Genomic DNA, 20,317 nt, shown 5'->3' on the forward strand with positions numbered 1-20,317 from the left:
GCCCATGGGCCTTCAGTTTGACACCCCAGCTCTAGGTGTATACAAAGTTTAAAAAAACAATTTAAACAACTTAAATCATAAATGTTGGAGGTCATAAACAGCTACCCCAACTCATAATAAAACAACAGTAGCTGTCAGAGATTGTTTAATCTCTTGGCTCAAATTTAACATTTTGGCTTTTTAGGGTGTTACGTACTTGTGTGGGGACTCTATTAAATGTACCCAATATGTGGCATCTTGGTACTTACAATTTAGATAAAATTAAGAAATAATTAATAAAAAAACAGCAGCAATGTAAGCAATATATTTTATTCTCGAATTTTGGTTTGTAAATTTCTCATTACTCAACACTAACCCATATTACAAGAATGTATTATGTTTCCTCTTCCTGCTGCATATTAAAGGGTCCAGCTGTATTCCAGGAAAAACTATAGACTATTCTTCCAGGCTTAGTAATAAAAACAACATTATCCATTGCATGTCTATTCAAAAGTAAATTCTACTGAGATCAATGCATTTGTTTTCACATAAATATGGATAAGCTAAACAATCATATAAAAATAACAACCACAAATAAAAAAATGCTAAATAATACCTTCATCAAGTCTTGTGAACTATTAAAACTAAATTGCTAACATAGTGTAAGCTGCCCTGAGTCTTCGGAGAAGGGCGGGATATAAATGCAAATTTAAAAAAAAAATTGCCAGAGATAATTCTGAACCTATTTCTCTGCAATTACATCCAAATAATTAGACAATTTTTAAAATAAGTGCTTAAAATATATTGAAATAAAAAGAACAAAATTAATGAAAGAATCTATTGCAGGTTGTATTGATATCTGGTTGCAGTGAATTTTCAGACATCAAGTTAAGGACAAATGAGAAAAAAGTACTTAATTCCTTGAACAAAGATAAGAAGTGGATGAACATAAGGTACAAGATTAAAATTATTTTTGACTAAGGAGTAATTTTAATTACAGCAACATTTTTGTCTTCTGCATAGTGTATGCACTTAAAACCTTAACATTAAGTTATTATAAATTCTGTCCTACTTACAGTTAATTCTGTTTCACATTGGAGATGTCAGTGCCTGGGCAAAGACTTTCTTTGACATGTCCTTTACCTGCTATTCCAGCAAGAGCCCCAAATTCAAAAGGATTTCCAGCTGTTGTTGGGGGAATACAATCCCATCAAGAATCTATGATAGTATTTTTTTGGAATTAGTAGGCTTTAACCCAAAATTGCTTGGATTGAGTCTGAATCTGTTTGTCTCCTTCTAAGTCTCCAAACACCAGGTCATAACTTCTATCAGATCTTCTATTTGGTAGATGATACAAATTTTTTCATTCACATGTTGATATTGTCTCACTATGAACTGAAAGATAATCTCTCCCAGCAGCTTTGCATGGATATTAAATAACATTAAGGAAAGGACAGAACTCTGGGATTCTTTATACTGGATGGACCAATCTGTTGCTGCCAACACAAAATAGTACCTACCTATGCAGACAGCTGGTCATTGTCAAAATTGAACAGCCCTCTCTCAACAGAGGGGGAGGGATGTGACATCATTTATCTCCAGTCTACACCACAGTCCTTTCAACAGTTCCAAGAAGGCTCCATTTGCACTACTCAGATCACCCCGAGAACACAGATAAACCTCTAGGTGGCCTCAGTCACTCTCTAAAAGAATGAAAATGACTAGCTGTCTGAAAGAAGTATAAATCCTTCCATTCCCCACCAGCCAGCCAGACCTGAAGAAGCTTCCAGGATGAGAAGCAAAACATCTTCAAAGAAAAAACCAGAAAGTCCAGGTGCCTCTTGAAAAAGCACCTTTGGGACAACCATGACCTGGATGACTGAGAATCTCCATAGACAAATGAAGTAGATAAGCAAGCCTTTTCTACTGATTGTATCAGGAAAGAGTAAGCTCAGATGGCCAGTTGTACTCACTCCAGGAAATGTCCCAACATCTCTTTATCTGTTTTTGAGAGCTCTCAAAAATGAGGAGTTCACTGGGATCAGAGGGTGGGGAGCCATACCCATTACAGCTTTCAATGTTAAAATGTGCACATTTGAAGCTGTAAAGTATGGAGAAAATTTATTTTCCCAGAGATTGGCAAATTCCATCTCAAATCCACATAGCCAAAACTGAACAGCACAATTCAAGAACATCTGGAGGGTCACAAGGTCTTATAAACCTGCTCTGAAACTATAATTCTCCAGTAATATAGTTATAAATAAATCTTACTAAACTCTTATTTATGTGTATGATACCGCCATATCTTCTTGATAATGAGAAATAAATCTCATTTTATGGCCTAAATTAATGCCATATATTTAGTACAAGTAAATAAAAATTATATATTTTATGTACAGATATCCAATGGAAGGAAAAATAAAAACAAGAGAAATGAAAGTAAACTGGTAACTATTTTGTACAATATTATTATTATTTTATTTACACAAAATGACAGTATACACAGCAAATGAGATCATTATGCTGGATTTCGTATCACAGATCACTAGTCGAACACTTCCCAAGATGATGATGATGATGATGATGATGATGATGATAATTTTAAAATAGTAACAAGGGTTATTGGTGAATTATTATATGGAATTTCCTTATACTCCATCCTCTCTAGATTTTATCTAGAGCTGTGGTGGTGCAGTGATTAGAATGTAGTACTGCAGGCTAATTTGGCTGATTGAAAGCTACTAGGAGTTTGGCAGTTCAAGTCTCATCGGCTCAAGGTTGACTCAGCCTTCCATCCTTCCGAGGTCGGTAAAATGAGGACTCAGATTGTTGGGGGCAATATGTTGACTCTGTAAACTGCTTAGAGAGGGCTGTAAAGCATTGTGAAGCAGTATATAAGTCTAAGTCCTACTGATTTTTTTTTAAATCAGTGGATTTACTTTTATGATATTTACACATTGGTGTTTTCAATATTTTGAAAATTTATAACTTCTTTTTCAGTCTTATTCAGGCACAGTTAGGATGCATTCCCATACAAGATTTCACCTTGACGCAAGATATAGGAAACATTTTTAGAAATGGCATAAGACTTACAAAATGTATGGTAAAATTTAAAATTACTCTTTTCATTATATATTTGCTTACAGCTAACCCTTGTTTAGAATAGAATAGAATAGAATAGAATAGAATAGAATTTTATTGGCCAAGTGTGATTGGACACACAAGGAATTTGTCTTGGTGCATATGCTCTCAGTGTACATAAAAGAAAAGATACGTTCATCAAGGTACAACATTTACAACACAATTGATGGTCAGTATATCAATATAAATCATAAGGATTGCCAGCAACAAGTTACAGTCATACAGTCATTTGATGACTGTATTTAATGTATTTAATGTGGTTTAATGACCACAAAAGGAACTGGCAACTCAGTTATTAAGTATAGTGGTTGCTAAGAGAAACAGTGCAATTTTACAATGTTCAGTTTTTCTTTGCTTTACAGACCTACAAAACTGGACACAAAGGTTTTTTTTATAATCACCATCGTAACTGCGAATGGTCAATAAATGAGGCAGTCATTAATTTAAATTTCTAGGGCCACTCATTTTCTAATAAGTTTGAGTGATTTATAAGAATAAAAAAGAGAAGCAATGTATTTTAAAGCATAATAATAATAAGCTTACATCCTGCGAGGATAGTTGTAATACCATCAAACATCCACATCTTCCTATTCCAGGTCCTTGAAAAGATTTCAGAACAAAAATACCAAATCCATCTGAACATCTGGCTGACTGTGCAATGAACCATATAATGTAATAATGATAATATACATGAGCATGTATTTTTTTCTATCTCTTCCTTTTTTTACACTTGTTTCTTTTCTTTTGTAGGGTTATCTGAATTTCTGGCTACCCAGCAAAACAACTTTATTGTATTACTAAACGCTTTGATTTTAGCAAAGTGCTTCAGATGTAGACTTTGGGAAAATTCACTCTATGTATCCAAACAGCTAGAAAAAATTGGTAGGTACCATAAAAATTATTCTAAGTTTCAACTCGGGATACAATACAAAAATTGAACTTTTTTCTATTTAAGGTAAAGTCCAATCATTTCAATTTCATAGCATAAAAAATAGTAGGATAGGATTGTTTTCTTTTTCCATCCTCAGATTGGACAAGGCTCGAGATATTGAGGAAAATTTAAAAGCAGGAGATGTGTGCTTCATGTTACATTAAATATCACTTGTGAAAATGTTCAGAATCCATGCATGTTTTTTAGATCTTTCTTAATTAATATGCTGCTTAGCTTTATAAAAGGAAGTGGCAACAGTGATGAGAATTTTGTATAGCAGTATGTTATACATTAGAAGTACAAAACGCAAAATAATATTGAGGATGATTGCTACATTTTCTATTGTTTTTTTTAATATCAGATTTTTTAAAAAAATTACAGGTAATACTTGCTTAACAACCAAAATTGGGATTGTAATATTGGTTGTTGAGCAAAGCAGTCATTAAACAAGACACCCAAATGACTGCTTTGCTCAAAGATTGCAATCCTAGCACTTTCAGTTGTGGTCATTAAGCTATCTCTCAAGTTATAAAATGGATGGAGAAACACCTCATCATGTTTCAGCTGGATATTGTTGGTGCTTTGGACTTTGCCAACAATCTCTGCTGTTCTTGCCTTTTTTCCATATTACCCTGCGCTTCAGTCTAAAACACCTCCAGGGATAAAGCACCCAAACTGCAGTCTAGTCAAACCTCACCATCCTTAAACCAAGAGCCACAGCACCCTGACAGATGACCATTTTGAAATATATTTCAGAGTAGAAGTTTAATTTAAATATTTTATATTTGCTTACTAGTAAAAATGGTAAGTTATGAGGAAATGCAATTTGACAAATTAATCTTTAGCATATTTCCATTTTCAATAGGCATGAGTTTATCAAATGCAATGGTGAATGCAGGACTGACATCCTTTAAAAAAATAGAAGATACAAATGCAAGAGAGCTTGAATTGGTATTTATTTTTTAATTTTTATGTTGTGTGTTACATATATTGTTCTATATTTGCTCACATATCTGATTTGTATTCTGATGTTTTCTAAATAAATCATATAAATATCTTGAAGGAATGCACAGCTGTTTTTCCAGTGAAATGCGTATTTCCATCTGCAGAAGTGGTAATAAGGGAGCTCTCTTTCCTTTATAGGCTTCCCTATACTTTCAAAACTACTCCAGATTTCTGATAAGCCTGTGTAGGGAGGAGAGGTAGAAAAATGCCTTAACACAAGAGACTTTCTGTTCATACTACACTAGATTCATTTTGCCTGAGAGTATATATAATATTCTAAAAAAATGTATCGAATCATGATATAAGCAGTATTTATAACATTCTATTGTTCATATTTTTTCAAGTCTAGATACTAGTACAGTAAGGTATCTGAGGTGAGGAAAACAGAAAAGGAATTCATATTGCCAGAATTGCAGAATCATCTGTAACTGATAGAAGAGTTGAACAAATATGTAATTACTTGTTATAGCTGTAGTACACAAACATAGTGTTTTTACCATTCTTATTTCATTTGATAAATTCAAACAGTGGATAACTGCAATTGGTGGTGGGAGAGGGTTGGAAATGGAAGCTGAAAGTAAGAAAAAAAAAGTAAACAGAAGGTTGAATACGGGAAGTTTATTTAGATTATCCTGAAGGCATATTCAGATAGCCAGTTTTGTGTCATGTCCTCCAACCTGTAAGATGGGATATAAAAGGTCAGAATGTATTTGCTCTATTTACATAGCTAGCCCTTACTCTGCTTCATTAATGAGGCTGGAGAAATGTGCTTAGAGTTTCCTGCTGGGCAAGTTATATTGCAGGGACTATTGGATTTTATTCCCTGACCAGATTGCTGCCTCTAACTATGTCATCAGTATGGATGGTGCCAAAATCATGCAAGGCTTGTATTAAGAGAAGATTGAAAACAGCATTTCCACATCTGTTTGTAAGAATCTGAAGTTAATTGTTTCAATAATAGACTGGGGATGAGGGGAAATCTGCATCAAGATACATTTTTAATGAACATTTGACAAGGCATTTTCAAGTCAGGTAGAAGTTTGTGTGGATGTGCCCTAAGCAAGACAGACAAACTGACATAAATTATCCCAAAATGCACTGTTGCCATGTTGATTGATTTAAAGAACAATGCTAACAATGTAATGCTAGGAAGACTATATTTTGTAAATGGCGTTTATGCTATGTATAGCAAATATTGGTCTATGTTCTAAATTAATATGAACGCTATCTGAATTTTAATTTTCAGATTTTGAACAGACATCCTCCTTTTGGAAGTCAGATTAAAGAATCAGTAGCGCACCTTCCAAAATATGAACTTAACATAGAGCAGGTATATTTTTGTTCTGTGTTCCCGCTACAAAACAACTGAATTGAAAAGAACATTTAGAAGAAACTCTCCTTCCTAAACTTTTGTAAATAAAAAAAGTATTCAAACTATGGAGCCAATTGTTCATTATGATGTACTGGAATCATATGTATTAGCTAGTACAGTATGGAGAGTGATAGACTAGAAAGCCTATAGTGAAGATTTCTAATCATAGATTGGAAAAATTGAGAAATTGAGCTCTATGGCAAGAACAGCAGAAGCTTTATTACAATGTAGCAAGATAACACCATTTGGTCATACTGTCTACCACATCACTAATGAGTGACATTTGCTCTTGAACTGTCTAACTCTGCATGAGATTATTTAATAATCCATACCATAGAATTAGCAAGAATGACGTAGCAACTAGATATAGCAACTACTTAAGAGGCATCTCCTCATCACCCATGTTTTATCCTGAGTTTGAATATGCCTTGTTTTTTTAAATGCTGGTTAATACCATGGATATATGCAATAAGGCAAGTGCAAGGGAAATTATATATGAGTGACAATATCATCATACAAATGCTCCAACTAGGGATGACGAGACAGCAGTCTTCCAGTATTTGAGAGAACCTCACAAAGAAGAGGGGGACAACCTATTTTCCAAAGCACTTGAAGGCAAGGCAAGAAGTAATGGTTGTAAACTTACCAACCTAGAACTAGGGAGAAATTCTTGCCTTTAGCTTGCCTTCAGAAGTTGTGGGTGCTTCATCACTAGAGATTTTAAAGAAACGATTGGACAGCCATTTGTCCAGAATGGTATCGGGTCTCCTGCTTGAGCAGGGGGTTGGACTAGAAGTCCCTTCCAATTCTGTTATTCTGTATTCTATATTCTGTAACATATGTAACAGACTTTGGAATCCAGTTATGTAATGGTAGCATTAGGCGGAATGACATCATTACACATGTGTCATAACATTGAAATAGCTTAGCATGGTATCTGACTCCAGCCAATATCAGTCTATTCATATTTATTTACGATATCATATGTGAAAGCTAGTTTTATTTTTGAATTGTATATCATTTATTTTCAAGCTGGCAAAGTACAACGAAGCAGTAGCTGAAATCATAGTGACGATCATATTAACCAACTTTGAACAGATACAGATAAAAAGAACTGCTCCAGATTCTCATTATGCAACCCTAGTAATAGGAGATAATGATAATAATGTGGTTTTTAGACAAAGGATTATGTGAGTAAATTTAAATTATTTTGAAACTTTAACAATTGTGCATTTTTGTATATTTAATTTTAAGTTATTGATTCATTATATACTTGCAGGGATTCTGCTTTGCTGAAAACTGGAAACTGGACTAAAAAGATTGAAGTGAGAAGAGCTGTTAATTCTGATGAGCTTAATATAAATCTAATCAGTTCTGAATATGGTAAATTAATTTATGGATTCGGATTTTAAAAATAAGTCTACTAAGTTTTAAACTGAGAACCTTGGGTTTCATGTTTCTTAAATTACTATATGCTGATTTTACAGTGAAACTGAATTTCTGCTTTACATTATATTGTGTCATGGAAAAAAGTCATCCAGTGAATTTGAAGAAAAAGCAATGGAGATCTGAAACAAAAGTTATTTATTGAAATAACTTGAACAATGATCACCAAACTGTCTGAGAAGCCCAACAATAGATTGACAAAGGTTGTCATAGGAGATAAAGTTTATAAACTAGTTTAGTCTAGCGGTTAAGCCTCTAGGCTAGAAACTGTGGAATTGTGAGTTCTAGTGACACCTTAGCCATGAAAGTCAGCTGGGTGACTTTGGACCAGTCACTCAGCCCAAGCCACCTCACATGGTGGTTTTTGTGGGGAAAGTAGGAGAAAGGATATTCTTCACCTTGAGTTATTTATAAAATAATAATAAATATGATAAACAATAAAATTTTATAATATTTTTATTATAAAAAATAATAAAAACAAAACAAACTAGGATTGTTTTTACAATGGCAAGTAAATATTATGTGTATGTTTTACCTAGTACATATCTCCTAGATCATGTGGACCTATGAAAAGTGCTATTGTTACCTAATAGAATGCATGCCTATATTTTCTTTCACTCTCTGCTTGTTGGAAGATACAATCAATAAAAAAGAAAACATTGGAAAGAGAAAAAATGAAATATATGTTTCAATATTTAAATTAGCTTTTAATCCAGTACTACACTCTTACATACTATTTACCATACAAAATGCATCAATTCTAACATTCTGTTGGCAAGAAAGTGGGATATGCATTAAAATTAGTTTTTCTTCTGTTATATGTGTGTATGTGTGTGTGTATGTATATGTATATGTATATGTATATGTATATATCATTTTCTTCCCTAATAGTTGGATTAGATATTCAGCGGAGATATAAACCATTTTACTTGGGACCAAAGAAGGTTGGAATCATGATCACTCATGGAAAATCTGATAGCTCTCAGATATCTTCAATAGGATCATCAAAATTAAGAACAAATAAAGGTAAACAAAAATTCCATACTAAATATTTATTGCTAGCAGCAGAATAGATTTTAGGTACGGTATGTAAGTGTTTGATGTCAGAACTTGGTTTAATGGTGAATAATGTATGACTATAAAGGGTACAGGCCTACTTCAGAAGTTTTTGATTGCAGAATATTAAAATAATTATGAGAAGAGTTGGCAAACAAGAAAAATCAATGTGCTTTTGGGTTTAATATTCAAAATGCAAATCCTACTTATTTAGTAGGCATTTGAAATTTGCCCAAGGTATTCTCTTTGTGATGTTAAACAGCACTAGAATTCTGATGGATTTTTGTTGTTTTAAAGTTTGTTTCTAATACTTTAAATAGCGTGTAACTTTGTTACGATTTTAGGCCAATTCATTAAAAACGATATATAAAATGGGTCCCTAATGTATATGTATTTCGTTTTTTAACTCTGAATATTTTAGTTGGTTTTTACTTAAATTGTAGCATCCTCAGATAATTTTTCCAGGGATAGCCTTACTGAGCATAGTGGGGTTTAATTTGGTACAAAATTTTTAGAAACAGAATGTATACGTTATGCCTTATCCTTTTGTTCTGACATTGAAGTGTCAGTGTATATACACTTTTAAATTATGGATAAATTCACTCAAATTATAGTAAATTTTTAGTAGGCTTATCACCTACTAAACACCTACTATTTCCTACATAATCATTTTCAAAATTTTTCTACATGTTCCTTCTTTTCTTACATATTACCTTATAGAATTTGTGGACAAACAGTAAAATAATGTGCAAAGGCTGCAATTTTTCACTGAGTATTTGATTCTGATATAATGTTTAAAGTTTTTTTCTTTTATGCCATCAAATTAACATAAAACAAAAGAAGCCACTTGCAGCCAAGAATCACTAAGCATAAAGAATGGAAATAGAAAATGCAATCACCACTGCAAAAATAAAGAAACATGTGGACATGATTGTTGTGAGTTTTTTTTTTCTTATTGTAATGAATGATGCAGTTTGCATGTAAAGCATTATGAGAAGGATTCACTCAGCCTCTTGAGTTTAGAAATGTGCACATGCTCATAAATGTAAACACTTTTAAAAGTGGGTATATTGGAGGAAGTTTTACATTTGGAACATGACAGATTCTTAATGGAATACAACAGTGATCTCTATTTTGGCAATAGAGACTAGTTTCATGGAAGACAATTTTTCTCTGGATGAGGAGTGATGGATGGTTTCATATGCAACCTAGATCAGGGGTGAAATCCAAAATTTTTCCCTACCGGTTTTGTGGGCATGGCTTGGTGGGTGTGGCAGGAGAAGGATATTGCAAAATCTCCATTCCAACCCCTCCTGGGGGAAGGATATTGCAAAATCTCCATTCCAACCCCACTCTGGGGCCAGCCAGATGTTGTATTTGCCGGTTCTCCGAACTACTCAAAACTTCTGATACCGGTTCATGCACATGTGCAGATGAAGTTTTGTTTGCTCACCTGCTGCTCACCTTCAGCTGCACAGCCTGATTCCAAACAGACCACAGCCTGGTACCGGTCCATGGCCCAGGGGCTGGGGACACCTAGCGTACAATACATATCCAAAACCCACAAACAATTTTTAAAAATGTGCATCTGGAAGAGTAAAATTTAAAAAACATCAAAAATCAATAAAAATGAACAGATTATCATTGTAATTTACTCAATTATGATATATTCCTCACAGCTTCTGGTTTTTTTGTCATTAAAAATGGATTTAGGAATTATTTAGAAATAATTGGTACATGCAATGTTGCCAATAAAATGGAATCGATTGGCAGTTGTCACACAAGTTTATTTGAAACTTCTATGAATTATTTTTCTTTTGTTTCTAGTTTTCTGTAACAAAAATAAAATATAAATATAAAATGAAAATATATATTACATTTTAAAGGTAAAATTGGAGTTTCAGAGAAATCTAATATGAAGAATGAGTCAGCTTTTTCGTCATATCTTACTGATTTACGAAACAGGAATGGAGAATCTGCTATTCCCCCAGTCAAGCGACTAAAGGTATATGAATTTGAAAGAATATGTGTGCCCTTTTAAAATAAAATAACTATTTGAAATTAAGATCATTTTTTAGTAAAATATAATATCTAATGTTGAATATTTCTTGTGAAATAAGAAAAGAGGCAGAATATTATATTAAGATTAAAAATGCCTACAAAAAAGATTAAGGCAACAGTATTAATTATTCCAGAAAAATTATTAGGAAAGAAATGTTTTATAATCCTCTAAACCATTTATTTGGAATAAGTATAGAAGCTGATACCAGTATTCCATAGGAGGTAGCTTTGAAATTTAAAAAAATGTGTATTTGGGCAATATATGATTTCTTTAAACATTAGTAGCTAATTTGAATGTGACTGTTAAATTGAATAATAAATTAAGATTGGATATTGTACATTATGCTACTTTTTCAGACAAAAGTTTGACAATGCTTCTTGCCTGCCATCTTAGAACTATTTCAAACTATTCTTCCCTTTTATAGGAGTTTTATCCTACCATAAAATGATTACAAGTATAATAGTGAGTGAAATATAATAAATTATATTTCTATAATACATTGTAATAATAAACTATAAATAGATTTATAGTCACCCTTCGTTTGCCGAGATCTTTGCATAATTCAAAGCTGCTCTTCACTAAAATCACTATCATCATTCCAAATCAATCCATTCCTACATAAAGCCCTTTTCACTGAAGGGTGTGCTCTGTTATCTATTATGTTAGTTTAGTACATGTTGGTAGCAAGTCCCAAAGGTGTTTTTTCAAGAGGAAACTGGACTTTCTGGTTTTTCTTTGAAGACGTTTCGCTTCTCATCCAAGAAGCTTCTTCAGCTCTATATATTGGACTTGTGGAGGAGGATTCAAAGGGCCCACGTGCAACAGGTAATTCAGTATGTTGGACTCTCAGAAATGAATTTGAAAAAGCACCTTTGGGAGAACCATGACCTGGATGACTGAGAATCTCCATAAACATGTTGGCAGCAAGATAGTTTTCAGCTTCTGGATCGAAGTCGGAGAGAGAATAACAGGTCCAAAACATCACCCAGCTGGCTTCTGAGGGAGGATTAGAACTCCTTACTCCTAATCTTAACCATAGAAAACTCTCAACCCATAGATAAGTAGATCTCTCTCTTGCTCTACACACATACACAAAGAGCTATTTTCTACCGTATAAAAACATATCAAGTAGAGAAAATAATGTTCATATATAGTTTTTTTTATTAGTGATGGTTTCTCATTTTCTAGTTGTATACAAGAAACAAATATATGTGTACCTGTATATTATAATAATAATCTTTTTCTACATTTTAGATGCAGATGTCAAATAAGTCTCAAAAAGTCGATCTTAAACAATTTAGTTATATTCCAAAAGCTTCTCTTCCAGGATTGCCAAGGTATTGTAGTAACCATCTAAGAGTCATCTATCATCATTGTCTTTCTTTATTTCAGCTCAAGATTGGTACGACATAAATTAGAACAACTCTGGTACAATCCAAAAATATAATAACGTTAACAGTTTAATATATGACATACTTTTAATAAGAAATCTAGATTAATAGCTTGATCACTATAGCATAACATTTGAATGTTAAAACAATGATTTCAGGATGTCTGTGATTTATGAAAACTTCTAGATAAATAACATTGATCTGTGGGCAAGGCAGTGTTTCAAAAAAGTGAATTAATTGACAACATAATTCTGCATAGAATTTACATCTTAAAGAAACATATTCTAATGTTTCAGTTTCACCTGAAACACAAGGGATTCTTTTATAACTGCCATCTATAACTGCAGAAGAAAGGGCATTAAACATGCTTGGAAAATGAATATAGAATAACTTGAATAAATAGTATGCGGGTTATGGCTCCGTTGATTTACTGAGGAGACAATATAATCTGGGGGTGTTGCTAAATTACTGTATACTGAAGTTCAATATCTTGAAGAAATTAAGGGGCATGCCAAGATGAAGCGCTGTGTTAGTTATGACTATACTGTATATCATCTAAATTTAAAGTGAACACTCCTAAACTAGGAGAGGCAGAAGCCCCATGGGGGAAGATAGATAGAATTTAAGCCAATAACATACACATAGGACAGGAGCTATTTCTCAGAGGAAGGGCTAAAAACACAAGGCATAAAGGTCCTTCCAGTTGCCCAGCTAAAGCAAGCAAGCACCTAGGGCAGTAGCAATTACAGGAAGATGCTGGAAATGCATATTCACTTTAGAAATAATGGCATCAAGTTGTACTGTGTAGGAAAAGGAAATTGTTTTCTTTAATAATAATCTCAAATTTATTTCACTAAAACATTGATTCTAATTATTTCATTTTTCTAAAGATTAGAACATGTACAACATCCAAGATCCCCTTTACCAGAAGACATCTACAGTTCTAATGTCTGTCAAACATTTCAGTTGGAAACTGAAGTTCACAAAATGAATGGTACATTTCTAATGATTCTTAACATTTATTTTATTTGGCTACAATTTAGTTACAGTTCAATTCTTTTAATTCCTGTAGTTTCAATGATATAAATTAATTGCATTAAGTATTTGGAACATCATACTTCTTCACTTCATTATATGGTAACATAAAGGAATAACTGGGTTATCTTTATTATATCAGAATATTCTTATTTTGTAATTTTTGACACAAAATAATACATTTACTTTCCAAGCCAGTGTCATAAGTATCTGAATATAAATGTTTCAGATCAGTATATAATAATTAGAGAAGCTTGTAAAAATAAATGCAATCAAATCACAACAATACAATTTGCAATCACAACAATACAATAGATTTAAACTTAATATTAACCGCTTCAATCTTGATTGCAGAAAATATGACTTCTGTAACAGAGTTATTAATACTTGGAACACACTACCTGACTCTATGGTCTCTTCTCAAAATCCCCAAAGCTTTAACCAAGAACTGTCTACTATTGATCTCACCCAGTGGTGGGATTCAAGTAATTTAACAACCAGTTCTCTGCTGTAGTGATTTCTTCCAAAAACCAGTTTGCCAAACTGCTCAGAAAGTTAACAACCGGTTCTCCCGAAGTGGTGCGAACTGGCTGAATCCCACCACTGATCTCACCCCATTCCTAAGGGGCCTAGAAGGGGTGTGCATAAGAGCACCAACGTGCCTGCCGTTCCTGTCCTATTGTTTCCTTTCATTATATCCAATTAATATAGTTATTACATACTTATGCTTATATATATGCTTATATATTATATAGTTATTTTCATGTTTATGCTTATATATACTGTTGTGACAAAATAAATAAATAAATAAATAAATAATAAATAAATCACATTTTATAAATAAATATCTGCTCCATATTAGAAACATGATACCTGCTTCCAAGAATAGTGTTGTGGATTCATTTGTCTTTGTTCAAATTGGATAAATTTATTATTTTAATAATGAAAGAAATTACATTGGAATATTATTGTTATGTCAAATTATAGGTTTCTTTGCTATCAAGGAGTCTGATGAAAAGAATAACCTGACAATGAGCTCACATGAAAGTCTTGAAGAATCTTCAATGAGCAACTTGACTGATGCAGATAAAAGCATCTCTTTGTTTTCTGAAACTTTGAATGTAAATTTTGAATTAGGAAATGAAATTTGGAATGATTATAATGATGGGCGTTTTGTACATAGCAATGCTAATATGCAGAAGTTAAAAAATCCAGGTAAAAATTAAATGTAGTAGCTAATTTTAGTTTAAACTATGTACTAGTGTTTTGTATATAAAATCTGCATTATTAGTTTCAGCCAAAAAAGAAAACCTCTCCAGTCACAAACACAACGCAAAAAAAATGTTTTTAACAAGTGACTAAAATATTATTTTTGTTATATAAAAAGAGACAAATAGAATTTTTTTATTTTATTATAGTAGGGTACAAAAATGATAGATATATCAGATCAATTTCAGATATCTTTAGATACTATTTGCAAGATGTTTGGCATTATTTTTATGTTTTAGAATCTTTTCCCCTGGAATCCAGAAACAAGTGCATCCAGAATTTGAGAAAAAATACATCATTTTGCCAAAGCACTCAGAAAAAACCTCCTGGGGTACTTTTTAAAAGGTATCTATAATGTAATAAAATAACTACTTATGTATCTTCAGTTATGCTTGCATATACATAGATTTTCATATGTAAATCCTCCAGAGATACACTATCCCACTTGTCTTCTGGCTATTTCTAATAGACTGCTTTTGCGTAGGAAGATACGTTTATGATTTTTTTAAAAAGGCCATTCTGGTTCACAAGTATAAGTTATATATGTACAAAATCTTTTCTGTATGCAAATATTTTCTCTTTAATGTAAACTGAATCATGGTATTGGATCAATCTTCTAAATAAAGCTTCTGCAGAAATATTAAGAGTGGAAGGCAGAGATGTATATACAGTATTTCCTACTGTTATTACGCACCTTGTTATATGTTTTAGAATTAAAATGCTCCAAAATGTTACATAATTTATTGTGGCAGCACCTTGCTGTCTTTTGAAACCTTATAATCTTTTATTTTGCAGTATTTAATTTTGTTTTGGATTCTACTTCATTTTTTTTAGTTATTCTACAGATAAAAGCATCTCTTTGTTTTCTGAAACTTTGAATGTAAATTTTGAATTAGGAAATGAAATTTGGAATGATTATAATGATGGGCGTTTTGTACATAGCAATGCTAATATGCAGAAGTTAAAAAATCCAGGTAAAAATTAAATGTAGTAGCTAATTTTAGTTTAAACTATGTACTAGTGTTTTGTATATAAAATCTGCATTATTAGTTTCAGCCAAAAAAGAAAACCTCTCCAGTCACAAACACAACGCAAAAAAAATGTTTTTAACAAGTGACTAAAATATTATTTTTGTTATATAAAAAGAGACAAATAGAATTTTTTTATTTTATTATAGTAGGGTACAAAAATGATAGATATATCAGATCAATTTCAGATATCTTTAGATACTATTTGCAAGATGTTTGGCATTATTTTTATGTTTTAGAATCTTTTCCCCTGGAATCCAGAAACAAGTGCATCCAGAATTTGAGAAAAAATACATCATTTTGCCAAAGCACTCAGAAAAAACCTCCTGGGGTACTTTTTAAAAGGTATCTATAATGTAATAAAATAACTACTTATGTATCTTCAGTTATGCTTGCATATACATAGATTTTCATATGTAAATCCTCCAGAGATACACTATCCCACTTGTCTTCTGGCTATTTCTAATAGACTGCTTTTGCGTAGGAAGATACGTTTATGATTTTTTTAAAAAGGCCATTCTGGTTCACAAGTATAAGTTATATATGTACAAAATCTTTTCTGTATGCAAATATTTTCTCTTTAATGTAAACTGAATCATGGTATTGGATCAATCTTCTAAATAAAGCTTCTGCAGAAATATTAAGAGTGGAAGGCAGAGATGTATATACAGTATTTCCTACTGTTATTACGCACCTTGTTATATGTTTAGAATTAAAATGCTCCAAAATGTTACATAATTTATTGTGGCAGCACCTTGCTGTCTTTTGAAACCTTATAATCTTTTATTTTGCAGTATTTAATTTTGTTTTGGATTCTACTTCATTTTTTTTTAGTTATTCTACAGATAAAGCAAAACCGGATATCTGTTTACAAAATTCTTACTCTCCTTCACTGACTCCTCCATCCAGTAGCAAATTACATATAGAATATGGAAATAAAAATATTGTAAGTGATAATTTTTTCCCACTGCTTACTTCTGTAGTTGATCTACTATGTTACGGACAGCAAGATGCCAGTCCATGGGACCAATGTGGCCTGCAATGCCTTAAGTTAAGGGCCTACCTCCTCACATTTTTGCTAAATAAGAATCCATTTTAAGTTTAACTAGAACACTTTATAGGGAGAAAAACATTGGGAAATATTATTTAATTTAGTGTCACTTTTGATACTTGGACCCTTGAGAAATGTTCTTAGTGCAATATGGCTTAGAATAACCCTACTACATTAGGCCTTGTTTATATTTCCAAGATTCAATTGTGTAAAATTATTTAATATAGAAGTAAATCGTTGATCATATGATGCTAAATGTATCTACTTGTTTGGGGTTTTTTTTACAGTTTAGACTTCAAGAAGAATATAATCCACCAGAAAATCTGAAAACGGCACAATCAATTACCTCAGAAACAACCTTGAGATCTTACCAAGTTGCTGGAAAGGAAGACTTTTTTATTACAAACAGAACTATGACAAAGGGGGATGATCTTAGGTATTAAGAAACATTTTAGTAGAATATCCAAACTGAAATTTTCATAATGGTTTCTGAACATGTATTTCAAAAGGCATAAACTCACAACTAACCAACACTTTTTACTTTCGTACTACATATTTCAGATTTCTCCCAAGCATGGCTGCAAATCTGAACTTTCTATAACTGCATATAGACACAACTCAGCTAGTTTCTTTATTTCAGACAACAGTAAGACTATAAGCACAGAAGATTGCCGATTGCAGTACACAGTGCTATGTCTCTGTGTGCTCCAAAGTATAGATTCTAAACGTTTCCTTCCTGACTGAGTTAATGGATATTTGACTGTCTTTACAGCCCTGGGAATGTTCATTGTTAACATAAGACAAGACATGCAAATAATTAAGACTGTACAAAGCTCATTGTTTCAGGAATGAAATATTCTAGAAAATCCTGGAACACTTTTTTCTTCCTCCAGATCAATATCAGGGCCATCGTCATTCTGAAATGATACAGTGGTTTCCAGGAGTAAATTCTCTGTTCAATTTGCACATCCTACTAATATTTATACTTTAGCACAATATTTTGATTTAATAGTTCTTCCATATTACATTAAAAATAGTAGAATAGAATAGAGCTGGAAGGGACCTTGGAGGTCTTCTAGCCCAGCCCCCTGTTCAATCAAGAGAACCTTTCAGATAAGTGAATGTCTAGTTTCTTCTTAAAAACTCTAGTGATGGAACACCCACGGTTTCTGGAGGCAAGCTGTTCCACTGGTTAATTGTCCTTACTGTTAGGAAGTTTTTCCTAAATTCCAGGTTGCTTCTCTCTTTGATTAGTTTCCAACCATTATTTCTTCTCCTTCCCTCTGGTGCTTTGTAGAATAATTTGACCACCTCTTCTTTGTGGAGTCCCTCAAATACTTGAATACTGCTATCATGTCACTCCTAATTCTTCTTTTCTTTAGACTAGCCAGCCACAAAATCTGCAACCATTCTTCATATGGTTTAGTGTCCAGGCCAGGGGTCCTCAAACTATGGCCTATGGGCCAGATATGGCCCACCGAAGCCATTAATCCAGCCTGCATAGGACCACAAGGCTGCCCTGCCCACATCGCCCCACCCACCCGCTGACCCCCACCCTTCGTCCAAGTGCAGGACTTACCTTTGTGAGCCCATGAGCTGGAACTGAAAGGTAAGGACAATGTTTTTGGCTGGCAGAGTGCTTCTGGAAGCCAAGGACGCCAAAAACGGGGCGCGTAAAGGCCCTGGGTGGCCAAAATGGTTCTGTTTTTGGTTGGCAGACTGTTTCTGGAGGCGAGGGATGCCAAAAATGAGACACATGGATGGAGGACTGGATTGGAAGAGGAGGGCCACCTGCTCATCCACCTACCCTCCAGCCAGACTAGTCTTCAAATTGCAAGCAAAAGAGATGTGTTACTTTTGGGGAGACCGTGGGATTGCCCTGCCTCCCCGCCGGCCAGCTGGTCTTCAGCATGCCATTCATCGACCTCCGGATGTCAGATTCCCACCACCAGCACCAGTTCAGGGGTTCCTCCCCCCCCCCCAGGGGACAGAGAGAGAGACAGAGACAGAGAGAGACAGAGAGGGAGGGAGAGAAAGAAAGAGAGGCTTGTTAATTGTAAGCTCCTTGGGGCTGAGAAGAATTACTGCAAAAACTGAGTTTCCTGAAGTGGACCACTAGACTCCTAAACAACTTAAAAAATGATCTAGTAAAAAGAAAAGTCAATCAAAAGAGCAACATGCAAACAAAAGCAAATAAAACACCCCCAGGAGCAAAACAAATTAAAGTTTAATTTGTGTGTATTGTGTAATGGACTGCTAAATTGGCCACACCCACCCAGTCACATGATCATCTAGCCACACCCAACCAGCCGGTCTGCCCCCCCCCATAGTCTGAGGGACCATGAATTGGCCCCCTGTTTAAAAAAGTTTGAGGACCCTTGGTCTAGGTCTTTGATCACCTTAGTTGCTCTTCTCTGAACTTTTTCCAAAGTCTCAACATCTTTTTTGTAGTATGATGACCAAAAATTGGTTGCAGTATTCCAGGTGATCTTACTAGGTTTTGTAAAGCGGCACTAATACTTCACGTGATCTTGATTCCATGTCTCTGTTTATACAACCCAGAATTGTATTAGCTTTTTTGGCGGCGGCAGCTGCACATTGCTGGCTCAAATTCAAATGATCATCCACTAAGACTCCAAGGTCTCTCTCACAGTTACTGCTTTTGAGCCGGGTCTTGCCTAATCTGTACTTATATCTTTGATTTTTCCTGCCTAAATGTAAACTTTGTTTTTCTCCACATTAAAATTCATTTTGTTGGTTAGGGCCCAATGTTCAAGTTTGTCAAGATCTTTTTGGATCCTGAGTTTGTCTTCTGGGATGTTGGATATTCCTACCAGTTTAGCATCATCTGCAAATTTAATGTGTTCCCCTTCTATTCCTTCATCTAAGCAATTTATAAAGATATTGAAGAGTACTGGGCCTAAGATGGAGCCTTGTGGTACCCCACTGCTTACTTCTCTCCATGGGGATGTAGTACCATTAAGGTCTACTCGTTGAGTATGGTTTGTCAACCAGCTACAAATCCATCTGGTGGTTATATTGTCTATCCCACATTTTTCTAGCTTACCAAGAAGTAGATTGGGGTCTACTTTGTCAAATGCCTTACTGAAATCTAAGTATATTATGTCCACAGCATTTCGCTGGTCTACTAATTTAGTGATTACTTTTTAATTTTTATAATTTTATATTAAGTTTTAGTAATTTTATAGAGTTTAATATAGTAAAAATAATATCTTCTTTTGTGCTTTTTTTTTTGTCCTAGGCATCAGCATGATGATAATGGTGATATTAAGCCTTTTCTTGGCATATTTGATGGCCTTTTCTAATGCTCATAAACACAATATTTTATCAGTGGGGAAGAATAAATCTTAATTTTGAGGATGAGACATCTTCAAATGCTAATTGAGCATTTTCTACTTTTTCGGTTTATAATAATTCATTGATAGTCAATTTTGCTATATGGATAATACAGTAATTACCAAAATGCTATAGATTTACTTACATGCATATTTAATTTGTAATACTATTTAAATGTCAAAATGTTTCATTAG

The 20,317-nt window shown here is 33.6% G+C and overlaps 1 protein-coding gene across 1 annotated transcript in view; it reads left to right on the forward strand.

The window, feature by feature from the left end:
* The window catches only part of HFM1 (helicase for meiosis 1), a 65,827-nt gene extending 45,735 nt beyond the window's left edge, over positions 1-20,092 (forward strand). The window contains exons 19-36 of the mRNA XM_058176647.1: positions 826-932; positions 2,379-2,426; positions 2,980-3,077; positions 3,871-4,002; positions 4,917-5,002; positions 6,303-6,386; positions 7,461-7,618; positions 7,708-7,811; positions 8,766-8,900; positions 9,771-9,866; positions 10,817-10,935; positions 12,247-12,329; positions 13,274-13,377; positions 14,406-14,633; positions 15,584-15,661; positions 16,561-16,661; positions 17,054-17,202; positions 20,029-20,092. Coding sequence (XP_058032630.1) covers positions 826-932; positions 2,379-2,426; positions 2,980-3,077; positions 3,871-4,002; positions 4,917-5,002; positions 6,303-6,386; positions 7,461-7,618; positions 7,708-7,811; positions 8,766-8,900; positions 9,771-9,866; positions 10,817-10,935; positions 12,247-12,329; positions 13,274-13,377; positions 14,406-14,633; positions 15,584-15,661; positions 16,561-16,661; positions 17,054-17,202; positions 20,029-20,092 — 1,974 coding nt within the window. The remainder of the gene's footprint in view (positions 1-825; positions 933-2,378; positions 2,427-2,979; positions 3,078-3,870; positions 4,003-4,916; positions 5,003-6,302; positions 6,387-7,460; positions 7,619-7,707; positions 7,812-8,765; positions 8,901-9,770; positions 9,867-10,816; positions 10,936-12,246; positions 12,330-13,273; positions 13,378-14,405; positions 14,634-15,583; positions 15,662-16,560; positions 16,662-17,053; positions 17,203-20,028) is intronic.
* Positions 20,093-20,317: the final 225 nt, after the last annotated feature.

This window comes from Ahaetulla prasina, chromosome 3 (assembly GCF_028640845.1).
Source record: "Ahaetulla prasina isolate Xishuangbanna chromosome 3, ASM2864084v1, whole genome shotgun sequence".
Taxonomy (NCBI): Eukaryota; Metazoa; Chordata; class Lepidosauria; order Squamata; family Colubridae; genus Ahaetulla; species Ahaetulla prasina.